The sequence below is a fragment of the Vigna unguiculata genome, chromosome 2 (assembly GCF_037176805.1).
Source record: "Vigna unguiculata cultivar grain cowpea cultivar isolate G323 ecotype 2 chromosome 2, ASM3717680v1, whole genome shotgun sequence".
Classification (NCBI taxonomy): Eukaryota; Viridiplantae; Streptophyta; class Magnoliopsida; order Fabales; family Fabaceae; genus Vigna; species Vigna unguiculata.
The window spans coordinates 21,559,555-21,586,277 of NC_140793.1; the positions used below are offsets into that span (position 1 = coordinate 21,559,555).

The 26,723-nt window shown below is 27.5% G+C and overlaps 1 protein-coding gene across 1 annotated transcript; it reads right to left on the reverse strand.

Annotated features, from left to right (window-relative positions):
- Window positions 1-13,055: 13,055 nt before the first annotated feature.
- On the reverse strand, window positions 13,056-26,462 carry LOC114173141 (agamous-like MADS-box protein MADS2). The gene is made up of 8 exons (XM_028057379.2): window positions 26,007-26,462; window positions 21,458-21,539; window positions 21,182-21,243; window positions 19,865-19,964; window positions 14,731-14,772; window positions 14,597-14,638; window positions 13,527-13,657; window positions 13,056-13,437 (listed from the first exon to the last, which is right to left on the reverse strand). Exons 1-8 carry the CDS (start codon window positions 26,189-26,191, stop codon window positions 13,347-13,349), a joined length of 735 nt encoding a protein of 244 aa, XP_027913180.1. The 5' UTR covers window positions 26,192-26,462; the 3' UTR covers window positions 13,056-13,346.
- Window positions 26,463-26,723: the final 261 nt, after the last annotated feature.

The following is a 26,723-nucleotide window of genomic DNA, read 5'->3' on the forward strand; positions in this document are numbered from 1 at the left end:
ATAAAGACTTGGAGCACTACATGGAACTTCTATGAACACAACACCATGAAGAGCTTCACACTCTAAATAAAAGACTTAATAAGCTCGATAGAGATCATTCTATTCAACGTTGAGGAAAATGAGCATTCTCAACACTTTGAACGAGTGGTGTAGTCTCGTACGATCGAGCAACCACAGTCTTTCCTCTATCAGCAAAGCGAAAGGAATGAGTTACTGAATTTCACGCACAAACATCAGCTAGACAATGTTTGGAGCGAACTACAAAATGTTGTCGAGAAACCTCAACTACTCATGACATTGACCACAACACATCGATTAAACCAAGTTCAGAGACCATTCCTACAAGAAAATCAAAAGTTTATCTACAAGAGAATAAAAAGTTTATGATTAGAATTAGAAATTATCCTTCTAATACATCCTTAAATTTTTGTTGAACGAGGTTATGTACGTCAACCTTTAATATTGATAAGTATGACAGATAAACCGATCTAGAGGCACATAAGTACTAGGGATCAACTGATCCAAAGGCACACACCAAGGCCTTCCTAACTCAGGTGAACCTATTTTCATGGAAAGAATTGTAACTTTAAAAGTTAAAAATCTTATTGAATATTTATTAATAATAAAATTAATAAAGAACAAGACATTAAGTCGTGTAATTTTTGTACGTAGTTGAAAACAGTGTTTCCGTGTGTCTTAACTACTACCCTAGTTGGCTGGGGCTCTTATTACTGTGATAAATGGGGAGACTGCTAACCATTAACTTCTTTCACACGCTTACACAAAATATAAACAAATAATTGTAATAGAAAATGAAAACATCATTTTAAATGTGAACATCTTTACACTATTTCTTATTCATTTTCATGTGCTAATGTAAACATCTCTTACACCTGTATCCAGCTACTTACGCTGACATCACACCAATTCCACGCTATAATGAATATCATATTTATACATGTACGAATACAAAAATTAAAATAATGATCTATACATGCACGAATACATAAATTAAAATAATGATGCATTCGATTGTTGGATTGTTTTGTAATTCAACAATATATATATATATATATATATATATATATATATATATATATATATATATATATATATATATAATTATAAATAATTTTAAAATTTTGGATTAGATTTGCTGGATTGTTTTGAAATTGAACCATACATAAAAAAATATTACAAATTTATTATTTTAAAATTTTGGATCGAAAATGATATAATTTTTTATGAGTTGTTTTGTTAGTACTGAATCTTCAAAAGATTTACTAATAATATTATAGTCATTCAAGAGATTTATTAATAATATTATAGTCTATTTATCTCAATAATTAACTAAAATAATGAGAGAAAAATAATTTAGAATTGTAGATTTCTTGTATTGATTTTTTTTTTTGACAAATATTTCAGACAAACATCTATGTTTAAATAAGAATAGATATAAAAAGTTAGAACCGTATCAATATCAAAGAGATTCAAATCCTTGAAAAGATCTAACTCGATTGACTATTATAAGACTATACAAAGAGAGTTACGGAAAAATGATTTTCAAGATGACAATGATGAATATAAAATTGAAACCTAATTTCACGAAGTGGCAGTTGTATTTTTATTAGCGTCAAATCTTAATTATACTAGAATGACTATAATATTGGTATTTATAAATAAACATGGAGAAAAATATAAGAGACTTAGGTGATATTTTTATTTTATAACAACGAAAATATTATTTGTGGCACTTATTAGAAGAGGACATCGACCGTTATCCACAATTTTTGCGGTTATTAATATAAAAATATGATCAATGATTTTTTAAATCGCTATCAGAGCAGCTGTGTGGAAGTTTTCGGTGTCACGTTTGACACTATATTTCCACATTTTTATGACTCTACAACTTGTGTGTTTTAAATTATTAATTTTTTTTTTCTTTTTACAAACTACTATATCATCAAAATTTTAGAGGGTGAGAATCTGAAACTGTACATACACATTAAAAAGTTCTGATAACCATAAAATGACTAGAGGTTAGTGTTCTTTTCAAGACTATGAAATGTCTTGATAAATAAAATTTAAACTTGGAATTTTCAATAACCAAAGCCATTTCTAAACTAAAATTTCCATTCATTTCATAAACCCCTTGTGTAAAATTATTAATACTATTAGTTAATGATAAATTATTAAAACTGAAAATTTTCATAAGTTGATATTTCTACACACATTCAGAGGCCTATGCTTCAAATCTCTCTTAGTTGACATTTTCTGCTCTATCAGTGTAGAAAACAACGAGGACAGTATTTTAGTAGTTGTCTTCTCATTTCAATGTTTTCTTCTATACTTATATGTTTAAAAATCAGTGAACAAACTATTTAAAAAATGACTCTTACGTGTGGTCACAATTGTATGAAGATTGAGAGTATTCAATGATGTTTTTTGCAAAACAATTTATAAGATGGAGTGACTCTATTTCTTCTTATTTTATGTTATCAAATGTTAGTGGTTAACCACTGAAATTAAATAAAAGAAATATTTAATTTCATAATTAACTTAAATATACTTAATTATCAAACTTCAATTAGAAGTGCAACATTAAAAAAAAAATATTACATAATTGACTTAAAAATACTTAATTAACAAATTTCAATTAGAGGTGCAACATTCAACAAACGAGATCATTAAATATCATCAAATTATTGAGCTTCGATCACAATAAGATCACGAACTTATTGCTTAAAATTATTTATAATATCATTTAAAAAGAAATTATGTTTAGTAAGTTAAGATGTGAAAATGTAGCCTTAGAGTCAATTATTCAAGCCATAAAATGAAGCTCATTCATTCACTAAATTGGTCTACCTACATTCAACTTATGAATTTCAAACTTGGAGACTTATGTATCTGCTGGTATCTCAAATATATGAAAATTTGAATATGTAATAATATTCAACACAACTAAATCATACGCAATCCAATAAAATACGGTGCAATTGTATATCTCAAATGTTTACACATATAGCTTTTGCTTGCCCAAATTTAAAAAGGTTTATGTACCAATGTGTATATCTCAAATGTTTACACATATAGCTTTTGCCCAAATTTAAAAAGGTTTTTATACAAAGGGTTTTAGCTGCTGTTATTTTTTATTTTCTGCTTCGGTTCTAAAATCGACGCATATTTAGACAAGGTAAAAATGGGTCACTTTTGGCCTAGGCTCAAAATTGAAACAAAACAATTCACATTCTGCTTTGGTCGTAAAAGAAACAATGCAGAATGCCCTTTTTGCTTTCAAATTTCACTTTGATTTAATTAATTTTTGCCTCGGGTGCATTCAACAATTGAAGCAGAAAGGGCCAAATTCTGCTTTAGTTGTCCACATAATCGAAGCTATATGTCTTTTTTTATTAGAATTCCATTCAATCCTTTTTTGCATCTGGTAGCTCCCAAATCAAAGCAATAAATGTATATTAGACTTCGACTCTAGACAAGCCGAGGCCAAATGTACTTAAAAATTAAATATAATTTAAATTATGAAAAGGCATTATGCTTTAAGTAACGAAGGAACTGAGGTTGTATACATCTTTTTAGGCTTCAGTTTTGGCAACAACTGAGGCAAAAAGCGGTATTTTTTTAAAAAATATGTTATTTGTTTTTATTCCATACTATATATTGAACCTATAAATAGCCAAAAAACCAATCCAGTAATAGAGCAATGTATTTAATAACCATGAATAACCTGGAACACTATTGTTCTATATACATGATACCATCATTACAATAACTACCTATCCTTACAGCAAATTAATGTTCTAAACCATAAACAATACAATGTATGTAATAACCAAGAATAAGCTAGAATTATCCTTAAAACAAATAAATGCTCTAAATACTATTGTACATTTGAACAATGTATTTTGCCAAAGCAATTTGTAAATACTTAAAGGACTTAGCCAGGGTTAGTGAATGAATGTTGAATTTTTGCACATAAGATAATAAATTCAATTAGTATATTAAAAGACAGAGTTTTACAGATAACTATTGGATTCAATGCAAATATCACTGTTTCCCAACTACTTGTAATATGAGCACGAATAATAGTTGTCAATCATTGCATTACATAATAACCACACTCATATGAGTTAGTTTGTCTATTGCACTACAATATTTGAGCAAAATTATAAATAATTAATGAAGAAAAAGAATCAAACAATTATAAATATATGGATCAAAATATCAAACTTGGGTTCAAGTCTTATGTATGTCATTTGTTTATTATTTTAATTATGTATTGTTTTAAATAATATGTTGGTTGTGGTGCGTGATATTATATTCTTAAATGAGGAAGAATTATCACGAAATATGAATTAGTTGAATGATTGTGCATTGATTTGACATTGACATGGTTATGGTTGAATTTCGAGTTTTTTGGAAGTTTGGCACCATATTTATGTTTTTGTGATTTAAGAAGTGTGGGAAAGGAACTTCCAACGGTAAAGATGTGTGGTATTTTCTTAGAGATTGAGTAACGTGATGCGATGAGTATATGAGTTGGAAAACTGATCCGTTGAAGCGTGAAAAACCAGTACTGCCCAAGTACTGGTGTAGTGTCTAGCGATGATAATTGACCCGCAGAGCGAAAAGTTACCAAAATAGTGAAGCAGTGGATCACGTGGCACCTGGCGGTGAGGGTCATCCTGCCAGGCGATACAAGCGATACTTGTAAGATAGTGGCATCAGAGGCACTTGACACCTAGTGACACGTGTCCCCCGCCAAGCGGTCTGGAAGCGAATTTCGCCTGGCGGCTCTAGAGTAGCGTCAGGCGATGATGCAGAGGCAGAAGCTTTGTTTGCTTTGGATGTGTGTGATCTATAATGCTTTGGTGATACCTTAAATGTCGGCTTGTTGGATGTTCCTTTAGTTGTGGGTTAGAATGTATCCCTTGAGTTGTGGCTCGGGATGGCGAATGAACACAAGGAACTCTTGAGTTGTGGCTCAGGTTGGCGAGTGTTGCCGGTGTGAGTGTGCGAGTTGTGGCTCGTATGGATGGGTCCAAATAGATTACCCTCCTCAATATTAAGCTGACGAGTTTGGTAGTCTTGGGACGTTACGAACTATGTTCGTATTGGGAACTCCACCTGGCGTTACAAAGTATGGTCTGTGGCAGGTTTTCCGTACGTGTTCTACAAGTTGTGGCTTGTAGGTGTGGCAGCAAGACATCTTGAGGTAATTATCTAGAAACGTAGATCATGGATGACATAGTGGTGTCCATGTGATATGGAATCAAAGGATAGTGTTCCTTTGATGTACTTATGTTAATATATTAGAATTGTATATGTGTTTATACTATTAGCTCACCCTATCTGCTTGTGTTTGGCGATGATCGTGTAGTGCATTACACATGAGCAGATGATGTTGTAGATGGATCTGGTGAGACATAGAGCCGGAGCGTGAGCTAGCTTGGGGAATTATTCATCAGAGTTTTATGATTTTATGAATTCTAAGAATTTTGTAATCATTTGGATTATTGAACTTGGTTTTTTATTTGGAATTTTATAATTTATGAAGTTAAGTTATATTACGATGTAATAAAGGTTTTAAATTTCTCACGTTTTTGGGAAATGAACTTAATTAAATGAGGTATTATTATTATGTTTTATTTTATTATTTAAAATTTGTAATATCCAGACGAGATGTTACAAAAATCACACAACAATGTTATCCTTCAAGGAAATCACAAGTAGTTGCCAATGATGCCTGACATTGAAAATAAATTCATTGTTATACCTTAAAATGACAGATTATATTCACAAGTTAACAAAGTACACTTACGCAACAATATAAGGGACAAAATATATTTTTCCCCCATTCAAAACATTTGGTGACATATGATTGGATGTCATCAAACTTATCATCTTCATGAATGAGTTAGGGGTCTATGAATCCATATACATAATTCAATCCCATATTCTCAATGACACCATACATATATACCTAAACACAACATTTATTTGATATAAGTAGATAAATCAATTAAATATAAATAAAGGTTGAAAGACTTACATCATCCATAATTAAATAAGGATAATATTCAGTTTTTTTGTCCCTAACAGAAGCTCTAAGGCATAATGGGATGTCAATTTCTATTAATTCATTGTGCCATGTCCATATTGTATAACTTCAAGTAAATCATCACAAATAAGATGTTCTCTAACTTCAATTGCATTCAATTTTCTCCCATTCAAACAGTTGACACAAATCTAAACTTCACTTATACCTTCATTATGTTGCGCAAATGCTATGAATTCTTGTACTCCTTCCTCATACTCAGCACTGATGCGTGGTAAATTAATCCATGCTCAATCCATGCGTATATATACTAAATTGCGTGAACAATTTCAGTAATCTTAAATGAATGATCACCTCGCTTTTGTACTCAAGGTGTGACCCTATCCCATTCAAGAAGATCCATTTTTTACTTTACTAGTACATATTAATTTTAAACAACATATCTTAAATTTCATGAAATTTTGTCAACATTTCGCATTGGTCTTCAAGATATATAAAATGAAAGTGATTATCAACCACAATCAAATACACACCAGAAGATTAATACAAACACACTTAACAAATATTAATGAATTTTAAGATACTAAAAAAGTGATTAATCTTCTTAAACTGTCTAATTGGACAATTCAAGATTGAATACATTTACATTATTAGTATCGTCTCCTTTTAAATTATATCTTGGAAAATACAATTTCTTCGAAAAAAAACTTGGAGACAGTAAATAATTTTCATATTCAATCCCAAACGCAAAACTAAGGCTAACATGATATATTTAATCATATAATTCATAACTTATCTAACATACAAATAAATGGAAGCAATCTTATTAAAAATAAACATTAAAAGATAATAATAGGCGCCCATTAGCGTGACATGTGAACAACAATAAAGATAAATAGTGTGTTTTGGTGATAATTAAGTGAACTACTAATTACTACCACTTGCAACTTGGTGCATATTACAACTTTTGAATAAATGCCACCTTCAAAACATATAACATTTCAATCAATTACAATAAATTATATGGGCAACTTCTCTTCCAACCATCTCTCACTTCACTAATTGCACAAAACAAATAACATTCATGCCATCACCTTCAACACACAAAAACAGGACAAAAAACGCAATGCAGAAATCAATAATTCATAAATAAAAATATCAAACAATCACTCACTAGTGAAAACCAAATTCAATGACCTTGACAACAACGACGATGAATTTCGTTCAAAGAAGAAGAAAAGAAGAAGAAAAGAAAAGGTACAAGACGAGGGGAGGCACAGTAAAAAAAGAAGAAGTAGCATAACCTCATTTAAGGGGAGAGGAGGTGCCACCGTCGAAGACAAGAAGGGGAACCATTGTAAGACACGGGAAATGAAATAAATAAATAATTAATTATTTAATACAAATGTGAGTAATGGAATCGGGAAATTAAATAAATATTTATTTAATATAAATGCGAGTACTGGAATCTTTATGACATTTAATAAGGGGAGTTATGACAAGGAATAATACTAGCTTAAGTGGTTGAGGGTACTTGGTTGAGTGAGAGGACTTGGACTTGGCTCATTTTTGGTGTTTTGTTGTTTCTAGGTCATTTTGATCGGGGGAAAAGAGATCTTTATTTGATGATGGAATGTTGGATGCTAATAATTGTCGAATTATGATGTGATTTGAATTAATGGGATGAAAATTGTATGAATACATTTTAGGGTTTGGAAAATTGAGGATTGAGTTTAGGAGATATGGAATGTATGAATTGCATTGAGGATTTGTGTGTTAGCATAAATTGTTATTTAGTACTATTAAGAGTATGATTGCCTGCTAAATTGTGGAAATAGATAGATGGAATGCATTTTGGGATTTTTGGGGTTTCGTAGGTGCAGGGAAATTTAGGTTTTACCTAGAATTGTATGAATACGTTGCTTTAGATGATACCTTGAGTATGGAACTTGTTGAGGCATTCCTTGAGTTGTGGCTCAGAATGGAGGATAATCACATGACAATCTTGGGTAGTGGCTTGGTGATATTGGAAAACTGATGTGAGTATTCGAGTTGTGACTCGTATGGGTTGACTCCACTACAATAAAATCTTCAATTAAAAACCAATTTTAAAAATAAAAAATAGTTAGTTATTATAATGATCAATTTAGATACCAATTTACCAAATTAAAAATTATTGGTTACTAAAATAGTTACTATTATAAATAAAAAAATATAATTTGTCACTAAATTGATCACTAACTAATTAGAGACCAATTTAGAAAAACTAAGTCATTTTGATCGCCAAATGTTGAATAGCTAATTTGTAGTGACTAATTTCCTTTGGTAGCCAAAATCATAGTAGCTAATTTCAAAGACCAATGATAATTTTTTATTCATAATAGTGACTATTTGGTAACAAATAATTTTTAGTTTTGTAAATTAATATCTAAATTTGTTACTATAGTTAGTAATCATTATTGATCACTAAAATTAATCACTATTTAAATATTTTCTTGTAGTATATATATATATATATATATATATATATATATATATATATATATATATATATATATATATATATATATATATATATATATATATATATATATATATATATATATATATTTATTTATTTATTTATTTATTTATTATGTGTGTGTTTTTGATTGTGTTAACTTTTTTATTTTTTTTAATAAAATAAAGAAATCTTTACATCTTTTATGTATTTATAAAAAAAAATTAAGTATTTTTGTAAAAAGAATTATCTATTTCTTAAAATAAGTAGTTTTTCAAAAATTAGTCATTAAATAAAGTTATTTCAAAAGTTTAAATAAAGTTGTTCATAATATTATAGAGTACATAGAATTGATAGAGCAGGATGGAGAGTCGCTATCAGCAGTCAACGGATCCAATGGTTAGTTTTACGTGCATATCATATTAATTTCTTGTTAATCAAGTGAGAATTCTTTTTTTGTTCTAAGAATATTCTTAAAAATTTGCATCCTACAATTATATATGAAAAGTTCAAAAATTATTTAGTCCTCACATAATATTATAAAATATTATATGTATTTTCCTTTTAATCATTTTGAGAAAATCTAATAATATAAATTTATAGTCTTCTCATTTTTATTTATTATAATAGAAAAAAGTTATTATTTGCTATGAATTCTAATTACACACGAAAGTAAAAGAAAAAGGTAAATATCTAATACAACGGGACATATTTGCTAATGTAGTCACACAACTGCACACCAATTTTTTTAGAGTTTTTTTATTTTAAAAAAAACTGTATACAAAATAAAATGAAAGCATATATATATATATATATATATATATATATATATATATATATATATATATATATATATATATATATATATATATTAATATTAATGAAAATTTAGGTTGTGAAAGACTAATTTCTTCTTCTAGACTCAACCTATTAATTATTGTGAAAGTTTCTAAATTATTTTTGATAAATGCACACAAAAAATTATCTATATACTATAAATAAGTTTAGTAATTAATTGAAGGATTAAAGGATTAAGTAAAAATTAAAATTAGTTTATTTTTGAAAATTTTTCATCTATTTTCATTTTTTAATTTTAGAAATATATGAATTTAATCTTTTTAATTAAATTTTATTAAGTTTATTTAATGTTCAAAATATATTTCATGATAAAATTTGAATTGTTTACATCATTTGATATATTTTCGTTTCAAAATTAATTTAAAAACGTGTTTGAAATATAAATAAATTTAATAAAATTTGATTAAAAATTTTAAATTCAAATACATTTGTAAAGATGGAGATTTGTAAAGATGAAGATCGATCTAAAAGTTAAAGTGCAAACACATAGTTAATCCTTAATTAAAAGTACGTTTATACAGCAGAATGAATTGAAAGGAAGTGGCTAGTCTAATAATGATTGATTATGATTTAAAATATTAATTAGATTGTATATATACGAAAAAAAAGTGATGGTTCCTGATAAAGTAGGGAACTGACTTTATTAATGTTAATGTTGCTATTTAATAAATATATATAATAATGTGTCAAATCAAAAAAGAAAATATTATAAAATACAGTTAGGTTGAATTTTCTCATACAAGTCTCTATCTTTTATTTTATTTTATTTTTTTTGTAAATTTGAATTGTCTACCTTATTTATTAATGGTGAATTTCTATGAAGAGACTTTATTATTTTCCATGGATTTTTTCTTGTAATTTTCTTCCAAAAGAAAATATATTTGGGGAAAATAAAATAAAAATTGAAATAGGTGGTTTTTGTTTTGTTTGTTTTTTTGTTTGATATGAAAATACATAAGAATATGTAGACCTAACGAAAGAACCTCTACTCTACTCTACTCTACACTACTCTTCAAAAGACCTAACAATGCTCATGCATGTGATTTTCTTTCCCCATAACAGTGTGGAATCAATGTTTTAAAATGGGACCTATGTAGGTTAAGTACACTTTGTTTTCACTCAACAAAATCAATCAGTTCCAAAAGATCTTATCTTATATTACAATCTTTCTATTTTTGTTTTTATATTTTTAGTTTAGACAAATCAAATTTTAATATCTTCATCACACAAACTTTGATTCTGGGAGAAGACGTGTAAAACTTACAAAGTATATTCTACTTAATTATTCTATTTTGCCAATGTAATTAGTTAATTAATTATATTGGTCCATCCACATAGAAACTGATATTTCCAAAAACAATTATTTTTTCAAAACTATTTTTTTCTAAAATAGTAATAAAGTGGATCATAAAAACATTGAAGCACCTTCATGATTTATTGGTGCAATTGTATGTGGTTAAACTAATAATTCCCTCTCCATATATACTCTTTGTATTAATTAAAATATGTACCATGTGAGAGTGATTTTATGAGTTAATTTTTTTTTTTAAAAAAAATCGTTGTTTAGATGTTTTATTAATATCCCATATTTTTTAATATTTGAAATTATTGTGACATTCCAATTCCTTAATGTGCTTTATTTCATTTTATACGCTGCCCATTATTTATTGTTTGTTGTCATTAAAATAAATTACATTTGTAATTTCTAACTTCGTGAAATTTCTTAAATATCTTATATTTTTCTTCTTCATTGCTTATCTTCAATATATTTTTAGTCTGTGTAAAATTAACAAGAATAAACTTGATTTCTAATGAGGTATTTTCTTTTAATTTTTATCAAATTTGAAATCAGTGTTAATAAGATGGGTGAGTTTTGATATTAGATTCTGCAATTTTTTTACTTTTTGTTTCTCCAAAATTTAAGTTACAGCTTTTAATCTTTATAAAATGTATCAAAGATGAAGGCTTTGAATAATAAAAGTTTTTAATATACATGTTAGCTTTTCTTGTTCTATAAAAATGAGAAACAAAAAAAGGTACAACGCAATTCAACCTTTTCTTTTTTTTTTTGTCTTTTACTCTTGTTATGTTTACAGGCTAGAGCATAGGTTTAAAGAGCATTTCGATTTAATTCGGTTCTCTTTGAATAGGTACAAAATTAAAAATTTTCAGTGATTTTTAATGATTTTAACTATTTCTTCAAATGGACAAATCATGGCTTATTTTAATATTTTTATGCTTAAGTAAAAGTTACTAATTCCCACCCCTATTTTTAATTCATGGACTTGAAAAAAAAAAGTTATGTAAAGATTAGAAATGAATGAAATTATGTTACTTCTTTATACAAGAGTATTTATTGTAATGAAAGATAAAATGGTAAATTTTGTAACTATTTTATTAAAATAAAAAATTATTACATTGGCTTCTCGAAAACAATATTATCTTTCCAAGAAATTAGCTACATAAAAAGTAGGGTTAATGGAACCAATTTCCAATCCAATTAAATGTGAAAGAGAAAATGATATGAATTAACCTTCAAACCCTAAAATAGCAATCAAAAGCACCTTATATTTTTCTTTAAAGGTCACAATTTTACCTAAAATAGTTTATCATCTACATACTATAGATGTTATATAGCCCCATGTGATCTCTTTCATTTCTAAGCCATTCATTTATCTCTATGTTGATTTATAAGCCGGCTGAACAAACCTTCTTATGGGTTTTCATTTCACCGAATTTTATAGGAATATAAGTGTGAAATGAAGAACTACATTAGGTAAAAAACGCTTAAACATTCGTACAAAATATTTTCCAAATATCTATTTTTTTTACTCAAATTAATTATCAAATTCGGCTTTAGAAAAGTACAATTATTCATTACAGTATTTTTTTTTCTGCACTTTCTACATAACCAAACAAAAAGGAAAAAAAACACTTTCTTTACATATTTCTCATTTTAAATGCTCTAAAAATTCATTATTTTTACTCATATTTCTTTTCTTATTTTACTTGTTTTTGGAAAGGACAATCATGTCATTACAATTTTTTTTTCTGTACTTTCTACACAACCAAACAAAAAGGGAAAAAAATTACTTTCTTTACTTATTTCTTTCTCATTTTAAATGCTCTAAAAATCATTATTTTACTCATATGTCTTTTCTTATTCTACTTATTTTACTTACACTTTTTTTTTTCTTTTCTAACCAAACATGTACCATTATTAAACAATAGTTTTGAAATTATTTGACTCATACATCCAATGAAAAAGATAAGGTGATAATCCTTGACGGCCACAGGATTTTGTTTCAAAATGTTATTCCTTTGGCAAATTGAGCAAGTGAGAAATTACTAATAAAATTGCCAAAAATTGCTCCTTGCTAGATCCAACATGCAATAACTTTCTCATTTAAAAGTCCAAACTAGATAATTATATTAAAAAAGTTTAGTCCAAATTCTACTCATACTAGTGACATGACAGTGAAATAAAAAACCAAGATGGTAAAGTAAAAATATAAATTCTCAAGTGGCATCGATGCTTTAACAGATGAAAAAAAAAATCTAAACTACAGATTCACATGCAGATATTTATATTCATGAAACAAAAAAAAAAAAAAAAGTGGATTACAAGCAACAGAAAATTTAAGCATTGGCACTTATTTAATAACATTACTACATAAACATGTCATTAAGTCTCGGAGAACACCATTTAGATGAATTATAGAATGTTAGGATGGAGGATGTTAATTATGAAATTCTTCAAAACATGTCTTATTGGAATATTAAGAAGAGCATATCTAGTATATTTTATGCTGCATGACACCTATTATTACAGCCTGTTCTTGTAGGCCCCAAGATCTCTACATAAGCATCATATTTCTGACAATCATGAATTAAACTAAATTGTGAATTAATTCAGTTCATCCATCCATGCATGAACTCACTAGCATTTTGGGCTGAGGTTCCTGCAGCACCTCCTGCTTCATTTAACCCTGAAGAATCATAGCTGCAGAAAAGAAAAAAAAAACAGTGTTTAACTTCAAACACATGTATAATCTGTTTCTCATTTCATTCAGCGAGGGAGAAGAACATTACCCAATTCTCAATGTACTGTTGCAATGTGCTGTGTCGTAATATCCCTCTGATGGATGAGGGTGGCCATCGTAGGGTGCAGTTTGCTCCCTAGCTTCCCATGTTGGTTGAAGGGCTACATTGATTTCCTCCAACTGTGAAACATGAAACATCAACATGAATCTTGCACTTTTAATAAATGAGAATATAAACAACACATGAAAATAAAACAAGGTTGTTGTAGAATTTAATAAGATGAAACTGGAAGCAACTGTGTGATTGAAGCCATGTGTTATGCGTATGCATATAGATTAAGCTTTGGAAGTTGTTGAAAATTTTGCTAGATTATGGTGGTAGGGTTGAGTACTTGGATCCTGCATTTTCTGAAGTCTTCTCATCAAGAGGGAGGAAAAAGTTAGGTAAGACTACTGTGGAAAAAACCAGAAAATGATGCTTAAACTATGTGTACAGCAGTTATTGAATTTCTCATCAGGAAAGTACCAAGGACACCAAAAGCTTTGGCCCAAGCAAATTTATATGGTCTAAAGTGTTAGATCAAAATTTCAAGAATAAAATGCAGTTAATGCATGGATGTTGCTAATCACATCACCATCTTGTTGACATTCAAATCAATGCTTATCACTAATCAAATTAATGTTACATAGTACATTAAAACTCTCTAAAATAGTTACATTAATTATTATTTTGACAGATTTTAATGGTTATATATACATATTTTATATGCATAATACTTTAATTATCATGCAAATTAACTATATATATATATATAGTTAATAACTAAATAAAAGTATAAATTTGTTTAATATTGTCTACAGATACTTAATTTTTTATTCCTTCTTTTTATTTTCCATCTATTAATTTTTCTCTCTATTTCTCTCTTCCATCTACCCATATATACTCAAGAAAGGGGTCCACGTTTAATTCTCTTAAACAATATTGATTTTCTTGATAACTTCTCCAAAAATGAAAAATTTTGAATAGACAATTCAAGAAGCTTTAGCAAAATCAGAGTTATACAGACATAAATAATAGTATAAATATATTTAGAATTGAAAGAGTTTCTCTTTTGGTACCTTGTTCCTCAGGATATTGTTAGTTTCCAGCAGCATCTCTTCCTGCGCGCCCACAAAAACAGAGTTGGTAGCAGACTATGAATAAATGATAATCATTTAAGGATGATAGAGAAAAACCTCAAACGAAGTGTTACCTTTCTATGTAAATCAGAGAGTTGATCAAGCATCTGCTGTGTCTGCAGAAAGGTAACAGTTGCATAAGTATCATAATAATAAATATAATTTAAAATCTTAAATTACGATGTCAAGTGTTTGTATAAACACTGTATGTTGTGCTTGGAATATTTCTTCTGAGATTATCACACAATATTTTGCTAGAGTACAAAAGTGATTCGAAAAAGTTGATAAATTTTTTTAACTGTAAAACTTTCTATCCATGCTTAATTTTATGTTGTTAATGAGGTACTAAAAATATTTAAGACTTCATTAATTATAGAAGTATTAATTTGTACAGGACATTTGGATCACCTTACTATGAATTAATGTATAATTTTAAGGAAAGAAAATATTTTTTTAAAATAAATCTTACTAAAATTTTGAGATTAGTCACCATTCTCAATATTTAGATGAAGATAGTTTGATATTTTATTTTATGGCTGAGTTAAGGCAATTATAAAATCGTTTGTATATGAGCTTTACAAGAAATTTTGGTAGAAAAATGTGAAAAAAGTGACTTTTTTCGCGTGAATTAAAATTAATTTATACACTAATTAAAAATAAAAACTTCAAGAAGCTATATAACAGAACTTCTACATATTAATTCATAACTAAATTAAAGTAACTATAGAGATATCAATTTTAATTTATTTTTTCTTATTTTTCTTTTGTAAAAGTCCATGTGAGAAAACTTTTTCTAAACAAAATTAATTTAATAATTTATTAACTCAATGCAATCCATAGTCATACTCATTGTTCTTTGTTTATTTTTATTTTTTTAAATAACCATACCAATAACATAGTCAACATCTATTTACAATATATAAAAAAAAATCAGAAATCATTAGTATCCGAAAAATAAATTTAAAGTGATCACTCTGTAGTTTTACTTCTTTATATTTTAAACTAACCATTCTAATGAATTAGCCATTTTTTATCATTAGATTAAAAACTATATTATTAACTAAACAGTAATTTTTAAAACCTTTTTTCCTAAATAATTTGATCTACTCTTGCGTGAGCAATCTCTTATTAACACATTGCAGTCTGCAAATTGTCCACAATCACAGGAATCTACAATTATAAATCCTGAACTTAATTAGAACACCCTTTTATTTCCCTTTTGTTATTATAAAACAAACATTTGGATGTGAATTTTCTATTCTAATTTCCAAATGTTAATATATGACCATGTGAGATGTTAATATGATGAACTCATACATAATTTACAAGAGACACATATTAACAACGAAAACAGTTACAGAAACAAATTATGTTGGATTTAAATATATTATAATTTGAGAGAGTGATGATCAGAATCTAACAGCAGTAATAAATTTTTAAAAGAAAAGAAAAGAAAATGAGGCCAACTGGCACATGAAACATCTAATCTGGAGACAAGACTAAGACAATTTATGGTGTGAATTTTTAGAACCAAACATGTCATATCAAACAGTTGAAGTCTGGCAACGATTTACACCTCTACTGTTAGCTAATTTTGGTGTACTATGTACACCAAACAACGTAAATTCTGAGGTTGATATCATATTTATAATAAATTAAACTTGGGGTTACACATATGCCAGACTCATACGGATGCTAAAACTGTTTAACAGTAACAGTACACAAACATTCACAGATAAGTACAGTTTCCACGATCCATGCAATGGAAGATCCACCCCACAAACAAAGACAAACACACCTTTGATCACAACATTGGTTACCCTTTGGAACAGTTCAAACAGTGTAGGGCACACAAGTATTTACTGTTCAAATTTTTTATTTCTCTCTTCTGAATCAAAAATAATTGGAGACCCCCTCTGCGAGCCAAAGAGGACAAAAATAATTGTCTGTGTGGGAGTAGAATTTCTGATGGTACTTTTGAGTTGTATTATTTATACGATAATGTTTTCTTCCTTTTATCTTTGTTCACTTATCACATTCTATTGCTTTCTCTTCTCTCTCATTCTTTCTCATTACTGTACAAATGACATTATTATATACGTCTATTTTTACAATAGAGAATGGATAAAATAGCAAAAAGTTAACCTTCTATGCAAAGGTCATAAACCAAGCCATACTGAAGTATTATGACTCTATTTTCTTTCTGAACTGTAACACTTATATTCATTTATATAAGTCACTACAAACTAATAACTTTCATATCACTTGTTCTTCTGTACAAAACATGAAAGAGATCTGATATCAGGAAACAAATTACTTATTTTCACTTAATATAAGAATTCCAACTCACACTTAAATTTCTAGTATCATAATTCATAATATGATATGACACAAACTTAACTTTATAAGTGTTATATTATAGAGATGAGAACAATTATGTTTAGTGATGATAGTGTAAAGAGGATGGTTTTAATTTTAATTTAAAAAAAAACCATATTTAGAATTTATTTTAGCCTCCAATCCCCCTTTTAAAATATTAATATTTTAAATCAACATTAATTACTAATCATAAAAATAACATATGAATTGTGTATATGTTTAAAAATATTTATGTATTACAAATTTAAATTTTATCTAATCAAAATCAGGCAGGACATTTTTAAAATATGCATTTTGGATTCTTGCTTATAATTTTTCTTTAAGTCCTTATGAAATTCAATTCAAAATCCTTTATCTACTAATATATTATTAAACTTTATGAAGAATGAATTGTCAAGATTACTAATACCTAGTCAATTTCATATTTTAGAGAGTCAAAATTTCTTAGCTGTAAGGGACAAGTTTTATTGATGTCTAGTATATATAGTTTTAGTGAAGGGTTAAATGTAAAGTACTCTTTATATTAAAAAACAATTCAAATTTCAAATATATGCAGTTGATGAAAATTTAGGAGAATATTATACATAAAGCTCATTTATTCTGTGGGTTATTCGAGATTGAAACATTCAATATCAATGAATTTATAACTTTATTTATAAGAAAATAAGATATTATTTATACCAAAACATAGTTTGTGAGTTTTTTTTATTATTTATATATTATTTATTTTGTTCATTCTAAGTTAGAGATGTCAAAATAGGTTTCAACCCGTGAGCAAACCCAGCTCACCACGGGTTCGAGCCAAGTTGGGTTAAGAAAAATTTAACTTTTTCAAAAGTGGGTTGAACTCAACCCGGCTCACTTAACTCACGGGTTAAACGGGTTCGAGCCGGTTGAAGGTGGGTTGGCCCACTTAACCCACCAACATTTTTTTTATTTTTTTTTTAATTTTTTTATTTTTTTTTAATAATTATTTACTACTCCTATTATATTTGTTCACAATTTCATATTTTTAAATGCTAGAATGTTGCTTAATTATATTTGAATAGTTTAAATGTTTAATTAATTTGATTGTCAAGTTATATATATTTAACTATAACCTTTAGAGTAAATTATTCAAGTAACCGTCTTATAAATAATTTTTTCTAAATTAGCATGAAAAAAATGTGAGAAATTGAACTAATATTTAAATTTGTAACTTTTTCTTCTTTAAAGTTAAAAAATGAAGACAGCATATTTAAAGCTTTATATTTACAAGAAGTAAAAATTAAATCAATGTGACATCTGACATCCCTTGGGCGTGTAAGTAATTTTATTGTTTGATAATCGTTCATTATATGACTTATATAGGGTTAATATAATTAAACTTTTTCTCTTATAACGTTTTTTTTTTTTGTGTTTTTAAATTAAGCTGGTTAAACTGTCACACGTATGAAAAGATTGAAAATTACAAGAGAAGGTGGACTATTTATTATGCTCATATTGAGTATTAATAAAAATAGGAACTAAATGCAACACTAATAAGAGTTAATTGTTTTTAAAATCAGTAATAGTAAGAATTAACTAGTATTAGATAAGATTACTCGGTGAGAATATTAATGTGACTGAAACTTAGAGAGTATTATTTGAATGCATTATGTGATATATTTAAATTTTGACATATCAGAGTAATTTGTAACAACCAATCTTATGAATTATGACTTATCTTTTTTTATCTTTTTCGAGTGTAATATTTATATAATTTTTCAAACTAAATATCAAAACAATTATGACTTATCTTTTTTATCTTTTTTCGAGTGTAATATTTATATAATTTTTCAAACTAAATATCAAAACAATTATGTTTTCGTTTTCACTATAAAAGAACATATATTATGATAACATTGAAAATCTCGATTTATTTAGCTCTTATAAAATTCAAGAAAATATATGTATTCATGTCAACGATCAAAGTCTATTTTGAGATGGGATTGTATCAACTAAAAATGAACATTTTGTTTCTGTTCTCGTAATGGAAAACATATTTTATAGTAACATTACAAACTCAATTTATTTATCTCTTATGACTTGGGAGAAGCTTGAGAAAATTGAAGTTATTGATTAATTTCTATATTTTAAGATGGAGTTGTATAAACTAAAAATAGAGATGCAAAGAATCTCTATATACTTCATTATTATTTTTCAAACCTTTATCTTAAACATTGTTACTAGGTAAGTAAGACAAGGTTGAAGTTGATGAAATGATCACTACTTAATATAAAGTAAGATAATTAGGAAGAGTCACTAAAAGGGAACAAAGATGCAATAACAAAAAATGATTGCAACCACATCGAATGAGACATGATATGAAGAGCCACTAAAAGAGTACAAAGATGCAGTAAAAAGATGATTGTAACCGCATTGAATGAAACATGAGATCAATCTACATGATGATGGACACTAACTCCAATACAAATTTTAAGATAATAAATTTGTAAGTTTTTTTTCTTATAATGTTTCATTATTCTTATTTCTATCGACTTAGACTCATATTTAAATTTTTAACAATTTCTTAAAAGTGAGTCTATTATGCATTAACAAATTGGTGTGACGAGAAAACTTGTGACAAGTTCCAAAGTAATTAATGTTGTAAAACTTAGAGGATTTGTATTTCAAAATTATTGAGGGTTGGTAGATGACGATAGATAATGAATTATATGTTACTTTGACAGACGTTTGAAGAAATCAAACAAAGTTTCCAACATATTGACTTATGAATGAAGAATATGATAAGATATATTATAGTAATGATAAATTAGTTGAACAGAGTGAGGTGCAAAATTTGCATACCTTGTTAGACCTGATCTGCTTGAGGGAAGAGTCGAGCTGACGTTCAAGCTGTTCAAGCTCCTTAACATCTAAGTGCTCCAATTCTTCACCAAGCAGGTTTCTACAGAGTTATGCAACTAATTAATATATATCCTAATACCATTCATAACTATATCTAGGATTTAAATCTATTAGCTTCAAACTTCAACCATTTCTGTTTCCAGTTGCTTTTTCTCATATCACTTTTCATAATGAAAAGGTCAAAAAATTTATTATGAACATTTTTTGGATGAAATAAAGGTTTAGATAAGCTAATAATTAAAGAAATTAAATAAAAATTTATGAAAGAATATTTAAAAAGGTTTAATTAAGTTTCAAGTCTTTTATATATATATATTTAATTGAATTTCTAATAAATATTTTTTCATCTATTTTAGTATTCAAAATTTTTATATTATTTTATTGAGTTTTTCTCATTTAATTTTTTTCTTATTAATTGAGTGACATGACTGATTTGTTATTCAGTCGTCACTCTCTTTTGTATTTTAACTTAAAAGATATGAGATTTTTTTATTAATATAAAAAAAATATTGTAGTTAATATAAAATAATAAATATATTTAATTATTTTAATAATTAATGACAGAAACTTAATTAAAAAAATTTAGAAATTGAGTACCAAAAAATTTAGTAGACTTAATTAAAAATACACAAGTTGATGAGAGACTTAAAATTAATTAAGCCCTTTATAAATTAGCTTAAACATAAACTAATTTAATTAAAAAGTTTTTTTTTTTTTGTTTTTTCTCTTCGAAGTTCTACTTATGTAAAAGTTCATCCAAGAAGATAATGGTTTAAAGTCATTTTACATTTTCTCTTAAACTAAAGCAATTCTCTTGTAATTATTAATAATTAAAAAAAATATATAAAATTAAGTCAAGAAGATAAAATCTTTGAAGAATTTTGATAAAGAAAACAATTACCAACAACTTATTAAATATTTGCTTCTGTTATTCTCAAATTAAAGTCAAATTTTATTTCATTGAATTATACAAGAAAAAAAGCATTTAAGGTCGACTTCACTTATGAAAGAAAACTAATTCTAACTTATTTAATACAAAGAAAGCTTTTAGTTCAGCAGAAGGAGAAAATACTTTTAATGATCCATTCACATTTAAAAATATTATATTCTGCAAAAAAGAAAAACAAAAAGTTATAACATTTTATTATTTTCAGTTAATTATTTTTGTCTTGTATCAAATGCACCAAACCAAAACCTAAAGCATCTGTAAAATGTACTAAGTTTTATCCTTTCAATAATTGCACTACACCATTCTACCTTTGTGTTTGCTGTAGTGCCTCCACTTTGGATTTTAGCTTCAGGTACTCTTGGTAGCGCCTCTGCACAACCCAATGCTCATTCATCTTAGCCTTTCACACATTGCATTTACTTGCAGATGCATAATTCACATACACACTCACAAAAAACATCACTTTAAAGTTGAAAAGCAAGGAAAAAAAGCTATTTTGTCAAACCCTTTTTCCTATTCTTGTTACATTTTCTACCTTCACTATTCATCAAACACTTGTTCAAGTCAAATCAAGAAATATGAACCTGTGTCTCTATTTCAGGTTGGTGGTGTAATTCCAAGGCTCCATAGCTGCATCTGTGATACCGTTCCAGTGTCTTGGCCATGCTGAAACAAATAGTCACCATATGAATACATAAATATTTCACCTCAAGAACATGGAAATGCATGCATATAAGATAGGCAATGAAATGAATATGAAGAAAACAAATTCTCTCTTGTAAAAAAATTTGATTCACCTTGTTGTTCAGACAATCAACAATATAATTTATAAATTCAAAAGTTTTTAACCGTTATATTCAAAATATACCAAACAAATATAAAAAAATAACTATAAACGGCTAATACATTAACTACCTATCTCAATTACTAATACATTAATTACTCATAAAACTTTAATTCATTTTTTAAGTTTATCCAAAACTCAACGTAATCTTCAATTTACTGTGTATCATGAAAATGTATTTTGTCAATTACTGCTCTGAATAACCACATATTTCCAAAATAACATAATTATGATGACTGGAGATAAATTATGAGGAGGAAGATCATAATAAGTGATTTGATTAATATGTTACTTATCTATTACACTAATGAGAGTTTGAAACTAAACTGAACTTTCTCAACTGAGTCTGTGAACTTACTTGAAAGTAGATGTTAGGATGAAGTGAGTACAAAAGCAAGAAGGGATATGCTGTTATACTGCAATTTTAACAACCTTAAAGTTTTTTGTAATATATGTACGTATACATTAATTCTCTTATATTATTTCCATTGAGTCAATTCTTAATGAATTTGAAAGATGAAGCAGAGTTAAAATTTTCACATCCTTCCCCAATGAAGTGTGAATCTCAGTGATTTTTCCTTTGCTATAAGGAAATCAAATGTTTGATGAGTACAAATGGTTCAGTCAAGGTACTTATAAGATGGCTCCACTCAAACTACCATCTCCAAGCCCCATAAAAGTGAACAGAATTTACCCAAAACCTATGAGCCTACTTTATGATATTATTTATATTGCACCCTTTCTCAACTAAATTGATTTCTTAAAATAATAAAGTATTATAGTATTATTAATTTTTGATAGATTACATAATGCATGTATGTTATTAATTGTTAGGCTTAACTATTTTTTGTTATTTCATTTCTTAAGTTATATATAAATATATATATATATATATATATATATATATATATATATATATATATATATATATATATATATATATATATATATATATATATATAGTTTATGTCTATGAACAAAATTTATGTATAATAAATAAATGCTTTTATTTTTAATTTTATTCTTATGTTTTCTTGTTATTTAATATAAATATAACTACATGTAATATAAGAATGTGGGTTGGTTATATTATTTCTTGAAATATTATTGTCGGCTTACATATATTATGTGTTGATGTTATAAAACTGGGTTCGGATCTCTAACAAAATATAATTAAAAGAAAATTTCATTAAAAATAAATTGAACAAGATTTTCAACCTATATTAATGATTTAAGAATTAGTAGTACTAAAAATCAATCTCCTCGATCATGTATACTTTTAGAACAAGATTTTTGCACCTTATAAAAGTAAGAAAACAGCTAGTTATAAACTGTTGAATATATAATAGTAATAGTATTATAACACAAAGAATGTAATTATTAGTATGATTGGTTTGACATTTAGAAATTCGATCTACGAATTTTAATATTAAGAAAGGTTATTCAAAGTAGAGGAAAATTTTGCTAACCTTTTTTCTGTCTGCAATGGAAGTCTTAATTAGAATAAACACTTATTTCTCTTATGTTTTTTAAATATTAAAATTTATATTTTTCATATTTTTAAACAAACGCTCATCTCCTTCCTCTCCTTCATGGAAATTCACCTTATCATGTTTTTATGAAAGTGATACTTATCTTATTTTATTCATAATTTTTTTTAAGTAAAAGATCTTTAATTTTTATACTTTAAAACTTAATTTTATTTTAATAATTTTGGTCATTTTTATACTTTTAAGAAAAAATAACAGTACCGAGTGTTCATTCATTAAAAATATAAAAGAGGTGAATGTCATTTATTAGAAATTAAAGAAAAATGAATATTTATTTAAAAATTAAATGAAATTTAAAAGTCATTATTAAAACATAAGAATTTTCTTATTTTAAAATTAAAGAAAATGAGTATCATATCTAAAGAAAGATAAGTGTAATTTTCTTATATTCAACACCTCTTGCAAACTACTCAAGTCTATCACATTAGCTTACTATTCTAAGTTTCTTGCTTATATAATTTTGATAACCTAAGCATATTCTCATGAAATAAAATAAGTAAAAACCAATCTACAGATATGCATGATCAGGAATCCTCTTTAATACTACAGTTTAATGGATGACAGTGAAGATATATAGCATTATAGAACAGTGGGCATGCACAAAATGAACACAGGATTAATTGTCTAATGATTATTATTATTATTATCCTATCCACAGTAATTATCAAAGTACAAAGTACAAAATTTATATCATGCAGCAAAATCTACAATACTCTTTAATCTTTATGTGATTCACATCTAGAGATAACAGTAAGTCAGTAAAGAAGCCTACTTAACAGTAAAGAAGCCAATCTAACCTAAAAGAAAAGGTACTTGATAGCACTTCTAAAGTGAAATATGTACGTACAATGATTATATATATATATATATATATATATATATATATATATATATATATATATATTTAACAGAAAATTACATCAGAATTTATCTATTTTATTTTATATTTAAAGTATGCATTTGTACCAAAGTTCTATCTTTTACATTGAATGCAAATGTATGATTTGATTTCTTTTCTTTTGATGTGTTCTGACATATGGGTGAATGTCTAATCAGAATCAAGTATACAACAACAAAGAGAATCTTGGGGTTGTAAATATAGTTACCAAAAGATCTAGAATGTTAGTGTTTCTTTTCCTTACACACGATGATTTAAGGGTCCTATAATGAAGATTGGACGTCATAACATCACATTTTCATTGCTGTACCATAGTTGTAAACCAGAGAACACCAGCATATTATTCATATCAGTAAAATATGTTTGAATTTGTTGAAGTTGATCTCAAATTCAAGTTTGACAAGTAGAAAAGCAAAAGTAAGAAAAGCATTATTAAATATGATTAAGAAATTTTTAATAAAAATTAGTCATTAACAAAACTGATCAGTGTTTTTTCATGCTGGGTAACTGGTTTGTTTGTTTGTTTTAAAGTGTAAGAAACAAAGAACTTTACACACCTATCAAGGCAAAAACACTTTCTCCATTCCAATTTGCAGGAAGGTGAAAATTCCTTCCTTTTTGTTTAACTAACATGAGGTTTACATTCCAAAACCTCACAACTCAACCAAACAATTCGTTAAAATTATTGCATGATATGATATTCATGACTATTTTTCAAAGGGCTGTTCTGTTGAATGAGAATATATCTACCAAAAATTAAAATGCATGGATGATTATAAAAAAAAAAAATTGTTTTTTTAGAAAAATGAAGATGTTTAAGGACTAAAGTCTATACCACTTGGTCATAAAGTTATGAACCATCCATTTCAAAAGGGAAATGAATCTCATGCGGTTTCAGAAAGAACTTAGTGCAGTTACTGATAATTTCACTGTTCATGAGAGTATATCTTCACTTGTTGAATTATCAAATATTAAAATTATAACGAGTGGCTGAGATTTTATGTATTTCTCGAAAACTGTAGAGGATCGTAATCCAAAAGGCAAGTACTTAAAAATTCATGAATAGTTTATGTCAACTCAGCAAGAAAATTTTGCAGCTGCAAAACAGACCACAGAGATTTTCCCTCTTTAATTTTGATCAGAACTCGTTAAGAGGAGAAAGTTCCACTGCAAACGGGATAAATATTTACAAAACATTATGAGGAAAAGGAAATTATAATCGTTGAATATTATTATACACCAAAACCATTTCCACAGCTTAGATTTTGAATAAAACAGAAGAAAAAGAGATGTTTTAGACCAGTACATGTATGAAAGAAGAACTGATATAATTATTGTTAATCACCAATAAATTAAAATTTAACCACGATGAAGAAATAATTAGAGAAGAATCATTATGTATGAACTCGAATCGTCATGCTAAAATTTTGAATCAAAAAGATCTAGAAGACTGTAGCTGCTTTCCAATAAAAACCTCTACCAAAAAGCATGAATCTAAGACTGTAAAAGAAAAGAGAGGAAAATTGTAAGGAAGATGAAAACAAACTTTAAGAGAAACACAATACCATAAACAAACAACACATCCTTGATGAAGCCCTACAAATCAGAGACAGGAAACCGAAGACAAAGGAAAGCAACAAACATCAAAAAAATCATGAAACACAAACCCCTAAAGAAAAACCACATAATCAGCAGAAAGATGTGAACTTTAAGCGGTCCAGAAACCAGGGAGGGAAAATCAAGACACCCAGAAAAGAAAAGAGCCTCAGAAGTTGAAGAAAACCAGAAAAAGCACAAAATCAGAGTGACAGAAAGAAAAAAGGTTGATGGGGTTTGGGTACCTAGGGCCACTGCAGAACTCATAGAGCTTGCCACGGTTGGAGAAGATAATGAGGGCAACCTCAGCATCACAGAGGACAGAGAGTTCATAAGCCTTCTTGAGCAACCCATTTCTCCTCTTTGCAAATGTCACTTGACGGTTTATCTTGTTCTCAATCCTCTTCAGCTCCACCTTTCCCCTACCCATATTATTGTTGCAAATTTCCTTATATCTCTTTCCACAAATAAAACTAAACTTGCTTTTTCAGAATAGCAGATGGAAAAGCAGCATAATTCTAGATTAGATATTTTTTTCCAGCTATTTTCTGCAAATTTTCCCTTCCACCTCTTGTTTGTGTGTATATATAAGCTAGCTTATCACATGATATGCTATGATCTGTCGCTCAGTTTTAGTAGGTATGGTATACCTATGATGGATGATGCGTAATGGAAGATGAGAATATGAGCCCTTTTGTAAAGCAAAAACAAGTAGAACTAGAAAGTAACCACACCATTCATTACATCTCACTTCAATTCCTAGATCTCACATCTATTGCCACTGTAACTAGGTACACTTCTCCACATTTTCACCATAAAAAAACACTTTCATTTTCATATATCTATGTAAATGTCATCATATTTTTTCCTTTGAAACTTCACTCCATTTTCAATAGTTTCTATAGTTATAAAAATAATATAGAAAAAAAAAATGCTGTCATAATGTAATGTCTAATGTAGAA